Here is a 16,667-nt window from a genome sequence, read left to right as displayed (position 1 = left end):
CGCGACGGACGAAGCTGGGACTGTACAGAACATTTATAGTCCCAGTACTCACATACGCCTCTGAGACATGGACTCTGTCGAAAACTGACGAAGCCCTCTTAGCCGCATTCGAGAGAAGATGCTCAGAAGGGATTTTAGGCTCCGTGTGTGTGTGGAAGGACAATGGAGGAGCCGCTACAATGACGACCTCTACGAGCTGTACGATGATCTCACCATCGTGCAGCGAATTAGACTCGCCAGGCGGCCGGTGGGCTGGTCACGTCATGAGAATGACACCGGACGACCCAGCCCGTAAAGTCCTTTTAGGCCGTCCACAAGGACAGAGGAGGCGTGGTAGGCCCAAATTGAGATGGAGTGATGGCGTTGATGCGTCCGCCAGAACGGCCGGGATTAGGGATTGACAGACGAAGGCGCTAAACCGTGAGCCGTGTCGAGGATTGTTGCAGCAGGCCAAGACCGCAAAGCGGTTGTAGCGCCTGATAAGTAAGTAAGTAGACTTAATGATTCCACGTAGTTGGATAGTCAGTCCTCAGTACGGGGGAACGGTCCGGATGGGATTTGAGCCATATGAAGACTGGCGCCGTTGTCGCCTCTACCATTGGCCCACCTCAAAGTTTCTTCTTCCTTGGCACTACAACGTCGAGAGGTCTCGGTCTACCGATTCTGGCTTTTTTGTGACTTAATTTAACCCCCACTAAAGTAGACCTACGTACTGGGACCGAGACGCCCCATCAAAGATAATCTTATCCATTTTTTTATGATAACTTATTAACTTAATCCACCTTTCGGTCATCGAGCGCAAAAAGTCAAAAAAAGGGTTTATTCATTATTTTTTTAAATCGAAATAGAGGTTTTATTATTAGAATTTACTTACATAAGATTTTGTTCTTGTTTCCGTTCGTTCCCCGGGGTATTACTTCACCACTCCCGTTTGCCGCTACATACACAACTCCCCACGGTTTGTGTTTGTGTTTGTGTGCACGCTCGTACCCTTCGTTTTCATCCTAAGCCTTCCGGACAGGCTTCCAGTGCCAGTAGTATCCATGCTTCTTTCTGCCGCTGCTTCCTTCTTTAACGAATGTGTTCCTATTTATCCACTCTTACTCTAAAGTTTATTGATAAGTTCTAGAGTTCTTTGGGTGCAAATGTTTGTATTTTCTCTCTCTCTCTCTCGCTCTCTTTCGCCCTCAGACGTTTATCCTCAGACCAAAAAATCTCCTGTGTTCCGGCTATTCCATTTTCTATCGTCCGTTCGCGGATAAGTGTGTAAGATGTGTGTTTGCTTTGTTTATCAATTATTTTACTTAGCTGTGGTTTGTTTTTTTGTTTCCTTTGTTAATTATTATTTTCGGTTTCCTGTTGTGTGTGTGTTTTCCCCTTTTTGCTTCATCGTTAATTTCTTTCATTTTCACTAACTGAGGGACAATTCTAAGATTTGGGTATCGCTTATCTAGAGTTATTACATTACGTTGCCTAGACCGTGTGTGTATGTGTGAGTGGTTTTGTTTCGTTTGTAACTGTTTGTGTATGTGTGTTCTCTTCAATTTCTGTATTGTGTTATCAACTGTTGTCTTCTTATGTGTTTAGCTCTGTTTTCGTATTTCTCTATTCCCGCTTTCTGCTAGCTCGGTTGCATTTTATTCCTCTGTTAGATAATGTTTCTAATGTGTTATTACTAGATTACGGGTTGCTTTCATCTTATAGCTTTTATTTTTCTCAAAAACTGACCTTTTCACCACTGAACTACGGCGTGGTTCCGCCCGTGCACTTCGAGATGAATAAACCGTCCCACACACACCACACATTGCGTTGTGCCGCGCGTGTTTTTGTGTGTACATGTTCGTTATTCACCATGCTTCTTCCTTAATAAATGCTACAATTTATCTTTTTTTTGTTGTTGTTTTTTCATCTCTTTCTCATTTGCTTGTTCTACGAATTTTGCCACACGAGCAGCGCCAATATTTGTCGCTTGCGTCTTCCGCCAACGGAGCCAGGATGGCTGTGGATAGACGGGGATGGGTGAAGAAAGAAAGGATATGTTGTAACATAAGCGTGTCATTTAACAATGGTAAGTTTAGTAACACATTTGGTGATCGATGATTGTGAAGACGACAACAACAGGAGTAAAACTGGAGACTCAAAACAGATTTATAACTAAAGCTTTTCCTTTCCGATGCGACACCAGGACATCTCGAGCTCACTAAACAACACTCTAGCTCGTTTGGGCCGAGGGGTACAAAATCTAAACGCAACTCGAGCCCTCCTCCTGCCAATCCACGGGTGAGCGGGTCGAGCGTAAGGATAAGAATACTAGCGTGGTGGTTGAGTAAGTGGTTTGTATGTTTATACCCTTGTTTTGATTTTAGCTATGCTGCTGATTACTTAAAGTACTCATGGTGGTAGATTAATGGTAGTGCGATGCGATGATGTACGATGTATGATAAGAGCGATAATTGATACTACGCAATTGGATAAGAATGGTACGATGAAATGGGTGGTGGCATTGATTGTATGAGGGTATGGTCTCTAGCTCTGCTTTTTTACGTTGCCTTGGTCATGATTCACAATTCCGCTTAATTCGTATTTAAATTGCACATCGTTTTCGATCGTTCGCCCGTTTTGTCGCGTCCGCTTTTTTTTTTATCTTCCGGATACGCACGGGGGAAACGAGGGTTGAACTTTCGTCGCAGTGAAATTGCACAATTGCGATTAATAACAATGTGGGGTTGCTTTTGTGATGTCCTTTCACACAAAATGGACCAACTCGCTTTGCTAAACAGGGAAAATTTGGAAACTTTCTCCCACGTTCGCTCTCTCTCTCTCCCTTCCCTCGATAACATGCCTGGATCACAATGAGTTACTGGGATACAATGTCCTGTACGTCTAACACGATTATCTAACGATTGCAAAATCAATGCAGTACGAACTGATACACAATCTGAAAGTCGTCCACATCGTACAGCACGAGCAGGACAAACAGGACGAAGCATAGCTCGAGTGCGGTGAATAGCAGAAAACATCGCCGTCATGCATTCGTGTCCGCCTGGCGCGGCTGCCTCAGCACGCACTGTCCCTTTTCGCACAGGCTTATCGTCTTTAGCAGATTGTTGCCGGTCGACATCCGGCCGCCACCAACGGCACCGTTCCGATTGGAGCCACCGGGCATTACGTTCCCACCGCCACCGTAGTCGTGATGATTGTGCATGACATTGCCACCGCCACCACCACCACCGGAAGATTTGTAATTGTTGTTGTACGTGCCGATGATGTGATTTCCACCGCCCGTTCCTGCTCCATTGCCACCATTGCTGATGCCGCCGCCGCCGCCAGGCCCACCACCGGATCCATGCCCGTGGTTATGTCCCCCACTGCCACCAGACGTGTGGCCACCGGAACCACCGAGCGGGTTGTAGTTGTTGTAGCCATCGTACAAGCTGTAGTGGTCGTGATAGCCATGGCCGGCGTTCGGATCCATCAGCTGATTGCCGTCGATGAAGTTAAGCGACTCGAACAGCGTCGGGAAGGCGTAGAATATGATGAACATGATGGCGTACAGAACAAACTGTAGCGTCACGCACGTCCAGATGAGGTTGATCTGAGCGAGAAACGAGCCAAAAAGAGAGCACATAGAACGGCTTGTTCATAAGGCACTGCACACGCTGCTGTCAGATCCACACCTACCTTACTCTTACGGCTATGTTTCGTTACGTTCACAAATGGTACAAATGCTAGCGTGAGGGCTATACCGGTGAGCAGGCCCGCAATCAGCCCGGTAAAGTTCTGCTGCAGTGGCAGTGTCCCCAGCCCGAACAGGGTGCAGCCGAGGATAAGCAATTTGATCATAGCTATGTGTGGTTTCTTCAAGCTCTTCCAGTGGCACAGTACGAGCTGTAGCATCAGTGACGCCAGCACGCCCGCAATCGAGGGCAGAGGTCCAACCTGAAGTGTACAGACAAAAGCGTGCATCAGTACGGCAGTAAACACCCCTATGCCTCCATGATGATGACCCTACCTCCGCCTTGTACGGCACAAATATAGCACTCGTCAGATTGCCGGCAATACCCGACCCAATGTACAGGATGGCTGTCCGCAGTGGTCCTATCAGACGTTCCAGATCGGACAGCAGCAGATGCTGGAAGGCAACGCTGATGATCAGATGGATCAGTCCGGCGTGCAGCAGCAGCGACGTAAAGAGACGATAGAACTGGTCCGGGTAGTCGACGGCAATGAAGTGAAACATGCCACACACATCGTTCAAGCACGAGACCTACAAAATCAAACACAAGAAAACAGGTTGAAGTGGACGAGTTCTGGCGCTCCAACAAGTAGTGCACCAACCTGGGAACACAGGGACGCCTCCTCGTGAAAGTACCCGTGTACGAAATCACAGTATTCTCTGGTCGTGATGCGACACTCGCCGTACACACCGATGCAGCACGGATGTCCGATCACCTCGCACACCATATGCTCTGCCGTGTGGTCCTTGAAGCGGAACCGCTGGGACAGTTGGTTGTTCTTCCGACAGATAGGCCACTTGGTGATGTCGTCCGGCCACTCGTGCGGTGCGATGGACGCCGGTGCATCGCAGTACTTTGGATCGAGCCCACAGACACTGCCCGAGATTCGGCCTCCAGGGCCCGACTCTCCGGGGGACCACTTTTTCCATGTGGCGATCGTTTTCTGGAAAAAAAAATGGGCGAAAGAGAGAGATTTAGTTACCTGTGTTACATTAATGTTTGTGCGATTTTGAGCGTGCATTACCGATGGCCAACCACGAATGGAGCAGTCCGCCTGGGAGCTCTGTACACAGCCAGAATCGTCGTTCCGTATGCAGCAAGCCGTTTCCCGCTCGTGCTTACGCGTCCGGGACACCACGTCCAGAATCTTTGTATCTCGTCTCATGCAAGCTCCGTACTTGGCGCCCAGATGTATCAGGTCGGCACTTCGCAAACCGATCCATATGTTGCGTGGCTCTTGATGATGTACCTGTAGGTGGGGAATAGATTCCGATTGCTCAAAATGCCCTTACAAATGAGTTCGTTGCTGTGTACACGGTACCTGTTGCAAGCTTAAACTGGTCACGAGAACTTGTGCCGAACGGTACTCCATGCCCAACCCGACCGGTCCGAACCCGTAACAGATGAGCGATAGGATCATCACCACAATCTGCACTGTGTTGATCCAGTAGGTAAAGAATGGCCGGTAATCGTACCGTTCGTCGAGTAGATTCGGTCGCAACAACTTTACCCGATTTCGGACGGGCCGCAAAGAGTTGTCCAACACACCGTCCAAGATGTGCGATGAGATTCGTTGTCCGTAGATGCCAGTGCTGGCTGGGAGACCCGCCTGGTCCGGGTTCTGCTGCTGCTGCTGCTGCAGTACTGCTGCTTGTCCTTGCTGACCAGCTTGGGCAGCCTGTTGCTGCTGCTGTTGTTGCTGCTGGTGGTGGAGTTCCGCTGACTTGGTTCTCCAGCCATTTATTATCCCACTGCCAGTGGCACGATCGCCATCCGATACAAACAGCTGGCGGGAGTTGTCGTGCGCCATCAGCCCACCATGCTGGATTCGCTCTGGCTGTCCAATCCCGCCCGGTCCTACCGCCGTCGGTGTGTCGAAGAATGCCTCCCCGTCCTGTATGGGAGCGAGTCCATCACAGTGCACCTCCGAACCATCCGAACCGTCCAACCCGGTAAGCTCCACGTGTGCCGGTGCAAAGCTTCGCGACCACTGTTTGTGCGTGCGGAGCCGCCGTCGGGTGATGCTTTGCACGATGAAGTTAAGCCCACTGCAGATGACGGCCGGTACGGATGGTTTTCGTTCGGCGCGTATCAAGTACACATCGCCCTGCTGGTCCTGGGCAGAGGCGTAGTGTGGGTTGGCACGCTGCCGTCTACTCAGCTCCGTTTCCCGCTCGTCCTGGCTCTGGGCCGGGAGAATGTCTGGCCGATCGGAGGGCGGCAGTGATGCCGCCTGACCATGGTTCGGCCCATGCCCATGATGGTGTTCGTTCGCATGGTGATGATGATGGTGGTGATGCATGCCCGGCCCATTACCGTGAATGGCATGCCCGCCGTCACGGTCGTAGTCGTCACGCAGCGAACCAAATCGTCGGCAGGCGAAGCGACGCTGTCGATCATCCCACTTCGTACGCTCGTACTCTTCGTCCTGGATCGGTACGCCGAAGAATTTGGCCGTCTCGCGTCTTAAGTACTCCTTGACGCGCTGCTTGCAGGACAGGTTCGACTGAGGGATGCGAAGCAGCTGAGCGTTACTGCTGCGCTGGAGCGTGGAAGCCGGCGAATCGTTCAGCGATCCTCCGTGCCCGGCGTGAGCCTGGAGGGTGTGGGCCGGCATGGCATAGGGTACGATGGCGGGTGAGGATATCACTTGCTGGGAGGGCATTATGATCGGTGGTTGTGGCATTATCTGTTGCGGTGAGGGTGTTGGCTGTGCTTGCTGTTGTTGCTGTGGCTGCTGCTGCTGGGACTGAAGCTGCTCTGCTGGGACGTTCTGTTGCTGTGGACTGGTCAGTTGCTGTTGCGGTGGTATTGATTGTTGTGCTGTGGATGGTTGTGCTAGTGGTACCGGTGTGGCCGTCGCACTCGTCGGCTGTGGCTGTTGCTGTTGGCTTGAAGACGCACCCGCTTGGGAATTGTATTGCTGCTGCTGCTGCTGCTGCTGTTGCTGTATCAACAACGATCGACTACTACTGGCACTGAGCAGGTTCTCCATCGAGGGCGTCTCGTTACGATTCGACTGTACAAACTGATGCTTGCTAGCATTCCGGGGAATCGTGGCGCCGCTGTCGCGGTCAAGTGTTCCAGTGCCATCATTCAGGTTATCGTACGTCTGCGAGTGCTGTGATTGTGCTGTTGCAATGCCTTGAACTGATGGAATGTGCAGTGAGGAGGGTTGATTTTGCTGTGCCTGACTATACTGCGACGACACCAGATGGTGCTGTGGTTGCTGGGGGTGAGGTGAAGCAGCCGGTCCTACAGAAACCAACGTCATACTGGCGCCCGTCAGCTGCTGCGGTGAGGTGAGTGATGCGGGACTGGCCGGCACCGAATGGCAACTGTTCGCGTCGGACGGTCCAATCGGTTGCGGACTGATCGGTCCCGTCGTTTGCGTTGTCTGATGTACACCGGTCGTCCGCCGGAGTGTGTTACAGTGCAGACAGGACGCACTGCCACCAGCCGATCCACCGTTCGGTTCACTCATCACACTCACCGGTGTCGATACACGGTAGCTACCTCGTGGCTGGTCCAAGAACTCAGCACTCGACGTCCGTGACATTCGGTAGCTATTGTTGGTGCTGCTGCTGCTGCTGACACTGTTGCCGGTACCGTTCGTGCCGGACGATCCTTGCGTGGAGTGGCGACTACTGCTACGCGACACATGTCCACTGGCGGTGTGGTGGGACGTAGCGTGGGGCAGGGTGGAAGTGTTGTGCGGCGGGCCCCCGCTGCCGAGGGAAGACGACGGGCACTTGGGGGGTCGAACACGGGCTGGCGGTGTATTGATGCTGCTGTTGCTGGCGGCAATGCTGCCTGTGGTGCTGTTGCTAATGCTGCCGTAAAGGTGGTCGGGCGTTTCGAAACCCTTCGGAGGCGATATGGTGGTGGGATCGGTGGTAACGTTGATGCTGCTTCCGTTCCCACCACCGCTAGCACCGCTCGCGCCACCCTGACCACTCTTGACGCGAAATCCGTACGGAAGTGTGCTGGTAGCGTACGCGTACTGATGCGGATGGTGAGCATGGGACGAGGAGGGACCGGCCCGCTGCTGTCCCTGATGTCCGAGCAGAGCACTCATGAGAGCTTGGGTCTTTGCGTTGGCAGAACCGGCACCTCCCAGCGGTGGATAGGGTGGTTCCTGGGGTGGCGGTGTCGGCACGTAACGCTTGATCGGCGTGTGAACGTTCGAGCCGAGGTAGCCGTACGTGTCGGCGCCGAGAAAATGTGCCGGTGGCGGTATGTACCGGTCGCACTGCGGTGAAATGTCCCGATAGTTCTCCGTCAAGCTGTGCCGATATCTGCAAGGGATGGAAACGAAAGCAAATTGCATTAGCGTTGGTGGTTATGGTGGTGGAGCCGTATGCAAGGGTTCTTAATTTAATGAGCTGCCACTAACTACTGAGTGCCACGAGAGTTCCTAATGAAGCATACGAATCATAAGATGGAGCATGCTCCAAATTCTAAGCTTCAGTTTATTTCGGGATCTCTAGAACAAGATGTCCGGTTTGCTAGCGTTCGGAGCGTAGTACCTGCCGCGTGAATAAAGGATGAGTTGCTTCACTTATAGATTCGCCATTACCATCGTCCTACACCTGACATTCATCCTTTCTTTACGCGGATCGCGTGCGAATAGACGGAAGGATCGTCTAGCTCATGCTTTAGTTCTCCGCGCGCGTTCCCCATGCGGGATCAATGTTTATAGCTAATTCTACTCTCCGGACGCTACATAAATCGATTCCGTCTTCGGGGGCAATTAATTCCAATAACCCACAGGCACAGGTGAAAATCATCCCCACCACGCGTTACGTACCTGATGTTCGAGGGGCTCGCCGTCCGTCGCTGAATCGTGCCATAGTGCCGGCTGTCGGTGTAGTGATGGCTGACCGGTGCCGGGCCCGGTGCTGGCAGTCCCATCACGTAGTGGTCATTACTCGGTGCCGGTGACGGAGGCTGCAGGCAGCTCGTACTGAGTGGATCATCTAGCGCACCGAACCGGTCCGTGCTGGTGGTGGTGGTGCCGTGCCGGTCGATCAGCAACCCGCCGGCGACTCCTCCCCGAAGATGCTGTTGTTGCTGTTGCTGCGCTTGCGATTGTATTGGGTGTTGTTCGATGTAGCTGCGATGGGCCGAGTGTCCACTGCCGATCGAAATGGTGTCGGCCATGTCGTGATAATTGACAGCCGAGGGGGGTAAGGTAAGGGGTGGCTGTTGTTGTGGCTGTTGCTGTTGCTGCTGCTGCTGCGATCCGTACTGACTGTGGCCGTACGATGCCCGCCGGCCGGAACTTGCCGAACGAAGCGTCCCACCGGAGGATCCTGCGTACCATGCCGGAACGCTCGACAGATGATGCGGTTGCGAAGGTTGGGGCTGGTGCTGTTGCTGTTGTTGGAGGAGCTTCGCATGATGTGACTGCTGCGATTGGTGTGCATGGTTACGATGGTGCGATTGCTGCTGCTGCTGCTGCTGGGATTGGTTGTGATGGTGCGTCAGCTCCTTGGATAGCTGTGGATGGGGGGAGGATGTGGGCATGTGATGTTGGATGCCGGCATGGCCGTACTCAGCACCGTCCTCCATCGGGTAGGTCCCGCTGGTGGAAGTGTTCACTTGCCCGGCGTCCACCGGGTCCCGCTATAGGGTCGTCGTCGTACGTCGCACCGCACTCGGTCTTTCCGCCGCCGCCTTTCGCTGTGGCATTGTTGTGCGTTCCGCTCCCGTGCGAATCCTTCCACCTTGAAGGCTTTTTTCAGCTTGTGCTTGGTTGGGCTGGCTAGCGCGAATGGTTCGATGTTCCCGTCCCTCTTTGTTGTGCGACGGTAATGGCGTGCGGGGTCCTCCTTCGCCCAGTGTGTGCGTGTGTGTTTCGCGTGCCAATTCACGGTTGAGGGTGTTTTATGTTTGCCTAAGCTCGCTTGCTCCGTTTAGCGACGGGTTTACGCTTCAACTCCTCTCAGGTGCAGGGTTGCGCCTTTGTTCGCACCCTTGCTTAACGGCTTTTTTTTTGCTGTTGCTCCGGTCTGGAAAGGAATAAGGCGCTCTGTGGGTGTACGGGCAGTAGCGACAGGGGACGGCCGAGAAAATCAATCCACCAACACCACCAGTACGGTTTCAGTGCTCTCCACTACAGGTGCAAATAGAAGTGTAGTACAGACAGGGGGTTGCTAATAATCGGCGGCTGCTTTGATGTATTCGACACCCTACCGTGGTGGTACGAGCGCGCACTATCGGCACTGCCGTCGTCAATACGACACCTTGTTGACGTTTGTCGGTGGAGCGACGGCTTTCGTGTCAACTGGGAGTGAAGCCAACGATGGCACCTCGCTATCGCCCCATAAAATGTGGTTTGCACCACATCTTGAAGCACTGCGCACACACACACACGACTATCGCACACGGGTGGTAAACACTGGAATTATTCTGCAAACACACACAACACTAGTACGCCCGTTGCTGCTGTGAATCCTGCTTGAACGATAAAAATAAACTCGTCAGACGAAGAAACCAACCAGGCAACTAACACTAACACGCATGCACCCGTAAACCAAGTCTTCGAACGTTCAATTCATCCCTACCCAACGCAAAGTCCACGGCCCTCGGTTCCGGATGGTTAAAAATATCCTTCTTCTAGCTGACGGGTGGTCCAACCGAACAACGCGCACCATTAGCTTCGCGGATCAACAAAGAGAGCCCAACGTCCTCCGGTTGCACAAAGAACACTGCCTGAGTAAACATCAAAGCAGTAGTCCTCGTTTTCGGACAACTGATCTTCCCACTGTACTCCACTAGCACCAGCAAGAGCGCCGGATCATGACGTCTACACTTCGAGGTGGTAATAAACACCGGACCGGAGTGGCATATTCGTTGGTTTTTTTTTTTGCGCTGAAGAAAATTAATTCTTTTACGACTTCATTTTGTAGCGCAACGGGGTTTTGAATGCGGCAACGAATAATGCGGGCGTACCTCGCTTGTATCACATCTCACACACCTGCAACACTAACCAGCCAGTGGCAGCCAAAATTACAGCCACACACATCCTCCTCTCGGGTGGTGTGTTTTTTTTTTGTTGTTGCTTTCGCTTTATTTTGGTTGGTGTTGTGTGTGCTTCTTTCTGGTCTCGGGGTTTTCATCCTAAAATGACGACCGACTGACTTCACGTACACACACAGTGCCCATGCTCATCGTCGTCATCAGCACTGTACACAGCTGCATTCCTGTACACGACCACTAGCACACGGAGACCTTGCACGTGACACACATTAACACTGCGCACACATACACACAGGTACACACACACAATCGCGTAGACACACGTACACTTGTGTTCGGTGATACACACACACACACATAAGGACAAGCGGAGGCACAGGGACACTTGATTAATCCTTTATTCAGCGCTGGAAGTACGTCAGCTCCAACAAAAAAAAAGAAACCTGCTGATGATGAGGATGAGGTGAACTCTGCTTACTGAGAAACACTAATATGCTCTGTTGTTGCTGTTGCTTGTTTATTTTTGTAGTGGTGCTTTTTTGTCTCTCCTCCCTTTCGTATCACCCACACACACGGGACGGGATGTTACTGGCCGAGAAGTTACTTCCACTGCATGTGGTGGTACTTGACGTTCGTGGCGAGAAAACCCATGGCGAAGCAGGGCATGGCAACGAGGGGGGACCATTACTGGACTGGTTACTTAAAACAATACGCCACACGTCACGTGTGGTGCTATTGAATAATTGGCGAATCCAGGTTTGTCGCGAAGTTTGTCGGAAAGTGCGAGCGAGAAATCCCGGGGCAATTGGAGGCATTTGCAATTTGATGATTAGAATCGATCCAATGCTGATGACCTTATTCCACGGGAAATGCTTGCGCTACCGCCCTAGCGAAAAAGGGATATCAAAGCAGGCGCTCGAAAGGAAGATTTTGACATTGCGAATGGGTGTGGGAAGGGGGGGAAGGGAGGAAGGTAAGAAGAGGAAGAAGGAGGCGGTGAGAAGAGCAAAAGCTTCCGGAAAGAAAATCACCTAAAACGAGCGAACCACTTTTTTCACCACCCCGTCTGGGTGCTGCTCTGGAAGGAAATCAAGTCCCTCCGCAACACACTCTTCCAATTCTCCACTCCCAACTTTCCACCGAGGAAGCAAGGAGGAGAAATTTGGTGACGTTTTAGAACGGTCGAGGGAAGATTTTGCTGTGCTGATACTGTGCCGTACTGGCTGGCACCATGTTGAAATCCGCAACACACGGGGTGTGCCACTCGGTTGTGCGGATTGTTTTGACCGTGAACAATTTCCACCGTTGGGAAAGCACACGGAAAACGCTCACCCCGCACGCAGGTCACACAGACTTTCACTTCCTCACCGTAGCCGTTGCTGCAAATGGACGATTTTTCCACCTCAACTCACACGGCACGGCACGATTCGCACCTTCGTAGTGGAAAATCCTTCTCCTTATCAAACACAATAGAATCACAAAACACAGAAAAAAAGAAAACGTTCGGGGAAAAACAGATGACGAATCGGTTACGGGTACTTTTTTTTCGTGGGCTATTTTCCGGGGCGCGTTTTGTTGGGAAAATTGTTCGCTCCCTGTTCGCTCGTGTGTTCACCCGTGGCGCTATTCCGACTGCAAAGCCTTCAACGTCACTTGATTTTTCCTTTGCCCCGTTCGACGGGAAACACTTCACTGTTCGCACCAACACACACACACACACGCACACTTTGAAACACTGGGCAAAGAGATCGCTATCGGTGTGATGGGGGAAGGCACTTCAGCGGAGAACCGTTCCGCGTGTGCTGTCCCTGTTCCGCAGTAAGGGTTGCCGTGTCCTTTCCAAAATGGTATGCGCCGTTGGAACTGCGCGCGATACGTTCGCGCTGTCTCTATCGCACGCACACAAACAAACACACCCTTTCGTGTTTTTCCACTTCGCTTGTGGTTGTTGAAGGGAACGGTGGACGGGCAAGGGGGGGGGGGGGGGAAGAAGTAACGCGTAACGGTGTGTTGGTGTGGCAGTTACCAGGCACTATGGTGGAATTGGATGGGAAAAGTAAGTCTTTTTCCACGAATCCCACTTGCTTCGTATTTACTTAGTAACATGAGATAATTTATTATTAAGCTGTGCACTTTTTCTATTTGATTGTTTATTAAATTAATGTATGAACATAAAAATATTGCTACTTAAAGATAAATTATTTTAAAATACTTTCATACTTATCGTTGTGTTCCGTACGGATGTGTATGTGTTCGAACAAAAACAAAACCATCTGTACGGTGGGAACGTGTGTGTGTGTGTGTGTTAATGACCGCACGAAAGGTGTGTTTGCGATCACCGCACACAAACGCACACACACACACTCTCGAGTTCTAGTCATCCCCTAGTAACAGTGATTTGCGCTTTGGCCTATAAATTCGCCATTGCCAAAGTAACACTACGCCATCGACAGACGGCAACACTGACAGACACACACCACTACCAGCTTCCAGTCAACTCTCCCTTTTCATATGCAAAGCTGTATGTATTGGTGTGACATGCTGCGGTGCAGATGGGGCTGGGTGTGGATTGTTTTCAAATGATTCTCATCTCCCACCGCGGACAAGAGGTTTTTAGGGTGAAGGAGGAGGAGGAGGAGGGAAAGAGAAGAAAGGGAGGAAGAAAAAAAGCTCAACAGGAAGCTTTTCCCGATTGTGTTTCCGTCCACTGAACTGAAACGCTGACAGAACAGACATCGATGGAGACGCCTAGTTGTTTATCGGTCTGACAGCTGTTTGTTTACATCGTTATGAGAGCTTTCTGGTCGAAGTGTTGAACAGCTTTTGCAGAGCTTTTTTCGTAATTTCTTGAAAGCTGATTTCTTTCGCTCAAGAAATGTAAGCTCAAATAAAAGTTTTTCGGAGAGGAAACCCGAGGTCCTGTTTCCGCTTGTTGTGCTAAAGATGGCGTTTTAACGATGACTTTATTTAAATTTTCCTAGTAAATACTTAACAACTGTTAGATTGTAGAAAAAAGCATTGCGAGCATTTTTAAAACGAGTTCGAATTATAAAAGCAAATATCCTTGATCATTGATACTTTTGTTATTGCACTTAATTATTGCAAGGAAATTAATGCAGTTAAGTGGATTGTTTTACAAACACTCACACACATGTCGGCTTGTGTATTTTACGATACCTTTACTCGATACACGGGCCACCGTAAACGAAACCAATCTGCCACCAAGAGCAATAGAGGAAACGCGAAACTTTGGCAATAATAACCTCTGCCAAGTGTAAATCAAATCGGAAAAGTTGGAAAATCGTAACTTTGGCGCATATTACCGCGATAGTTTCACGACGGTGGACTTTTCACCCCACTCCGACCGGCCGGGCCCTCAGCAAGCAGCGAGCATGAACGGAACAACGGTGCGATGACGATAAAGGAACAGGTCAGCCGGGTGACATCTAATGGAATCCTCGAGATCGCTGCAGCTGTCGTTAGCTGGTCTGTGGTGAAGGGGTTTTTGTTTTCCGCTTTCAACACCCACCGTTCCCCCCATCCCTCCTCCATCGTTTCCCTTCCGTATCAATCTGTTGGGGCGAAAGTTTCAAGCACGGCCCCAGACGACATCGGAGATATTGGCAACTCGGATACTCGGGCTAATAGTTTCGAGAGAGCGCGCGCACTACCACCGATCACGAGATGAGCGTAATAGTGATAATAATAATAACGATATCAATCCTTTGGCTGAGGTTGGGATGTGCTGGCGGTGGATGTGAAGTTTCAGTTCAGCGAACAAAACTCGCTTCCGAAACGAAAGATTGCATGGAAGAAAGTTTCACCAATACCCGGCGGCCTGGCCTGGGCTGCAGGTTTCGTCGTCGTAGATTGGTGCAAAAGTTCGAGCTGGTGACAAAAACTTGCCCGAAGGTCCCAAGAATGTGAGCATCCCGCATTCTGTGTGTGTGTGTGTGTGTGGCTCGGGTCGATTGAAGCTAGCAGAACGATTGTAATAGTATTACGCTGCGCTGCTTTAATTACCAACTGACACGTTGCACGCGGCTGCAAGGGTTCGGGCGTTCGGGTGGGTTTAAACTTTATAACAACATCCAAACTTTGCCCAAACTCGGTACAGCTCTAGCCGAGCGGATGTCAATGACCAGCTAACACTTCTCTGTCGGTCGTTTAAACCGAACGCTGGAGTCGCACTTCGACTGCGCTTGCAAATATCGACACAGTGAAAAGATGCTGCACACACTGCTGGGCCAAATTTATAATCATTAGCAACCGGTTAGCAGGATTGCAAAATGGTGAAAAACAACTTTGCGAACATTTGTCCAATGGTTTCGGTGTCTGCAACTCGGTTCGGCGGCGACGGCGCTCGTATTTTATCAATTTAAACAGTTTCGATGGCATTACGGTGCATTATCGGTGGCGGCAAATGAGGATTACGGACTCTTGAATCGGGCTACCAGCTGGCGGTACAACCCTTTTCACTTTAAGCTTCGATCGCGCTACGTTCGACCGTCTCTACGCGTGCCTTGCTGTGCCAAGCGGTTCAAGAGGTTCGCAAGGGGTTGGCTACTCGTGCTTGTGCCGCACACAACCCGGGCTACATAAATATTTATCAATGGCTTCGTCCAAGGCCATGGTGGGTTAAATGAGGAAACTTAATGTTAACCCCCCCGGTTGTATGGCTTAGCGGTACAGCAACAGCAGCTTCAGGTTCCAAGTACACCGGACAGCACGACCGGTAAAGTTGTGCGCCGTGAAGTGCTAAAGAGAGGAGATTATCATCTTTCGGCGTCTTTTCGTGCTAGCTTCTCGCATTCTCGTCGGTGGTTTCGTGCGCTTGTCTCGGACCACTGGGAACGGCAAGTGCCGCTTGTTGCCATCGTTCTGTTGGCGTTCTTGAGGGGCGAAGGATTAGGTGGGGAGTTGTTTTTCAACGATGTAGTGTTTGTTGGGGGGGGGGGAGATGCAGAGTTTTTCACAGTGCTGCACGCAGATTAAGCCTCCCCCCCCTCGGAATGAATTGATGGGTGGAGATGTATTTAAACAAGCGCTGACTGGTGGAGAAGATCAGGTCCATAGGCAGTGGAAGTGTTTCGTGGATTACATGCTTTACACTTTTTTTGGTAGGTATGAACGGATTGTTTCGCTTGAGGCGGAGGACATGGATGAGAGACAATGTGAACGTTTGTCTGCTATTGCTTACATTTGACAAAATTTGCTCGTAATCAGAGTGTAGCAAAGAATCGCCATTTTGAATTTGTTCTCAAAATTTTCTATTTTGCCTCTCAACTTCTAAGAGTCCGCCCGGGACAAGTCAGATTTCCTTTATCCTACTTTAGAAACGTTAAATGTCAGACTTCTCCTGACCACATAATTCGTAAAACATTATCAAACTTTACTTTGGTTGGCAAGTTCAAGCGAGGAAGGTTGTTAAAAGAAATGGCTGGTACAATCTCTCTGTTTCAGCTTTACAGATGAAATGACTATAATTGGACGAAGATTTGTAAAGATGCGTGAACCGCAAGGCCATGATGTAATGGATTTCCGGAAGCTCTATCCGTTACAGAGCCTTGTTCGCAAGCAGAACATTAGTTGAGACCTTGTAGTATGTGAAGTGAATGTAACATGGGTTCCACAAACTCCTGCCATCCAGAATCGAGACCAAGAAATTCAGGTCGAACAGTGAAATGTCTGGTCCCGTACTTCCGAGGGAATCAGTTTTCGCTTGCAGGGTATTTATAGCAGGACGTAGATGAACAATTCAGCAGAATTACTTGCAGTTTAAAAGAACTATTTTATGAACCAGCTATTGTGAGGGAAACTATTATGTGGGATGTTCCTGGAAGCTTTAAGGCCATAAAGACTTCATGCGATTTTTCGTCTGATTTTTATGTCATAACGTTAGTGTTGATTTCATTTCAGAGCAATATTTTAAAGCAAACTCCTTGC

At 50.5% G+C, this 16,667-nt stretch overlaps 1 protein-coding gene across 2 annotated transcripts; it reads right to left on the bottom strand.

The window, feature by feature from the left end:
- Positions 1-825: 825 nt before the first annotated feature.
- Positions 826-12,374, bottom strand: LOC118507094 (inactive rhomboid protein 1-like). Of its 2 annotated transcripts, none has more exons than XM_036045085.1 (8): positions 12,090-12,374; positions 8,548-10,196; positions 5,059-8,035; positions 4,762-4,986; positions 4,339-4,680; positions 4,013-4,267; positions 3,682-3,939; positions 826-3,595 (listed from the first exon to the last, which is right to left on the bottom strand). In XM_036045085.1, the coding sequence occupies exons 2-8, from the start codon at positions 9,309-9,311 to the stop codon at positions 3,026-3,028; spliced, it is 5,391 nt and encodes a 1,796-aa protein (XP_035900978.1). In that variant the 5' UTR covers positions 9,312-10,196; positions 12,090-12,374; the 3' UTR covers positions 826-3,025. The 2 variants fall into 2 exon arrangements, with proteins under 2 accessions (XP_035900978.1, XP_035900977.1); XM_036045084.1 differs by having other exon boundaries at positions 12,261-12,373.
- Between the last annotated feature and the right edge of the window lie 4,293 nt (positions 12,375-16,667).

This window comes from Anopheles stephensi, chromosome 2, assembly GCF_013141755.1.
Source record: "Anopheles stephensi strain Indian chromosome 2, UCI_ANSTEP_V1.0, whole genome shotgun sequence".
Taxonomy (NCBI): Eukaryota; Metazoa; Arthropoda; class Insecta; order Diptera; family Culicidae; genus Anopheles; species Anopheles stephensi.
Note: the sequence above shows the minus strand (reverse complement) of the source record. Positions and strands in the feature narration are given on the sequence as shown.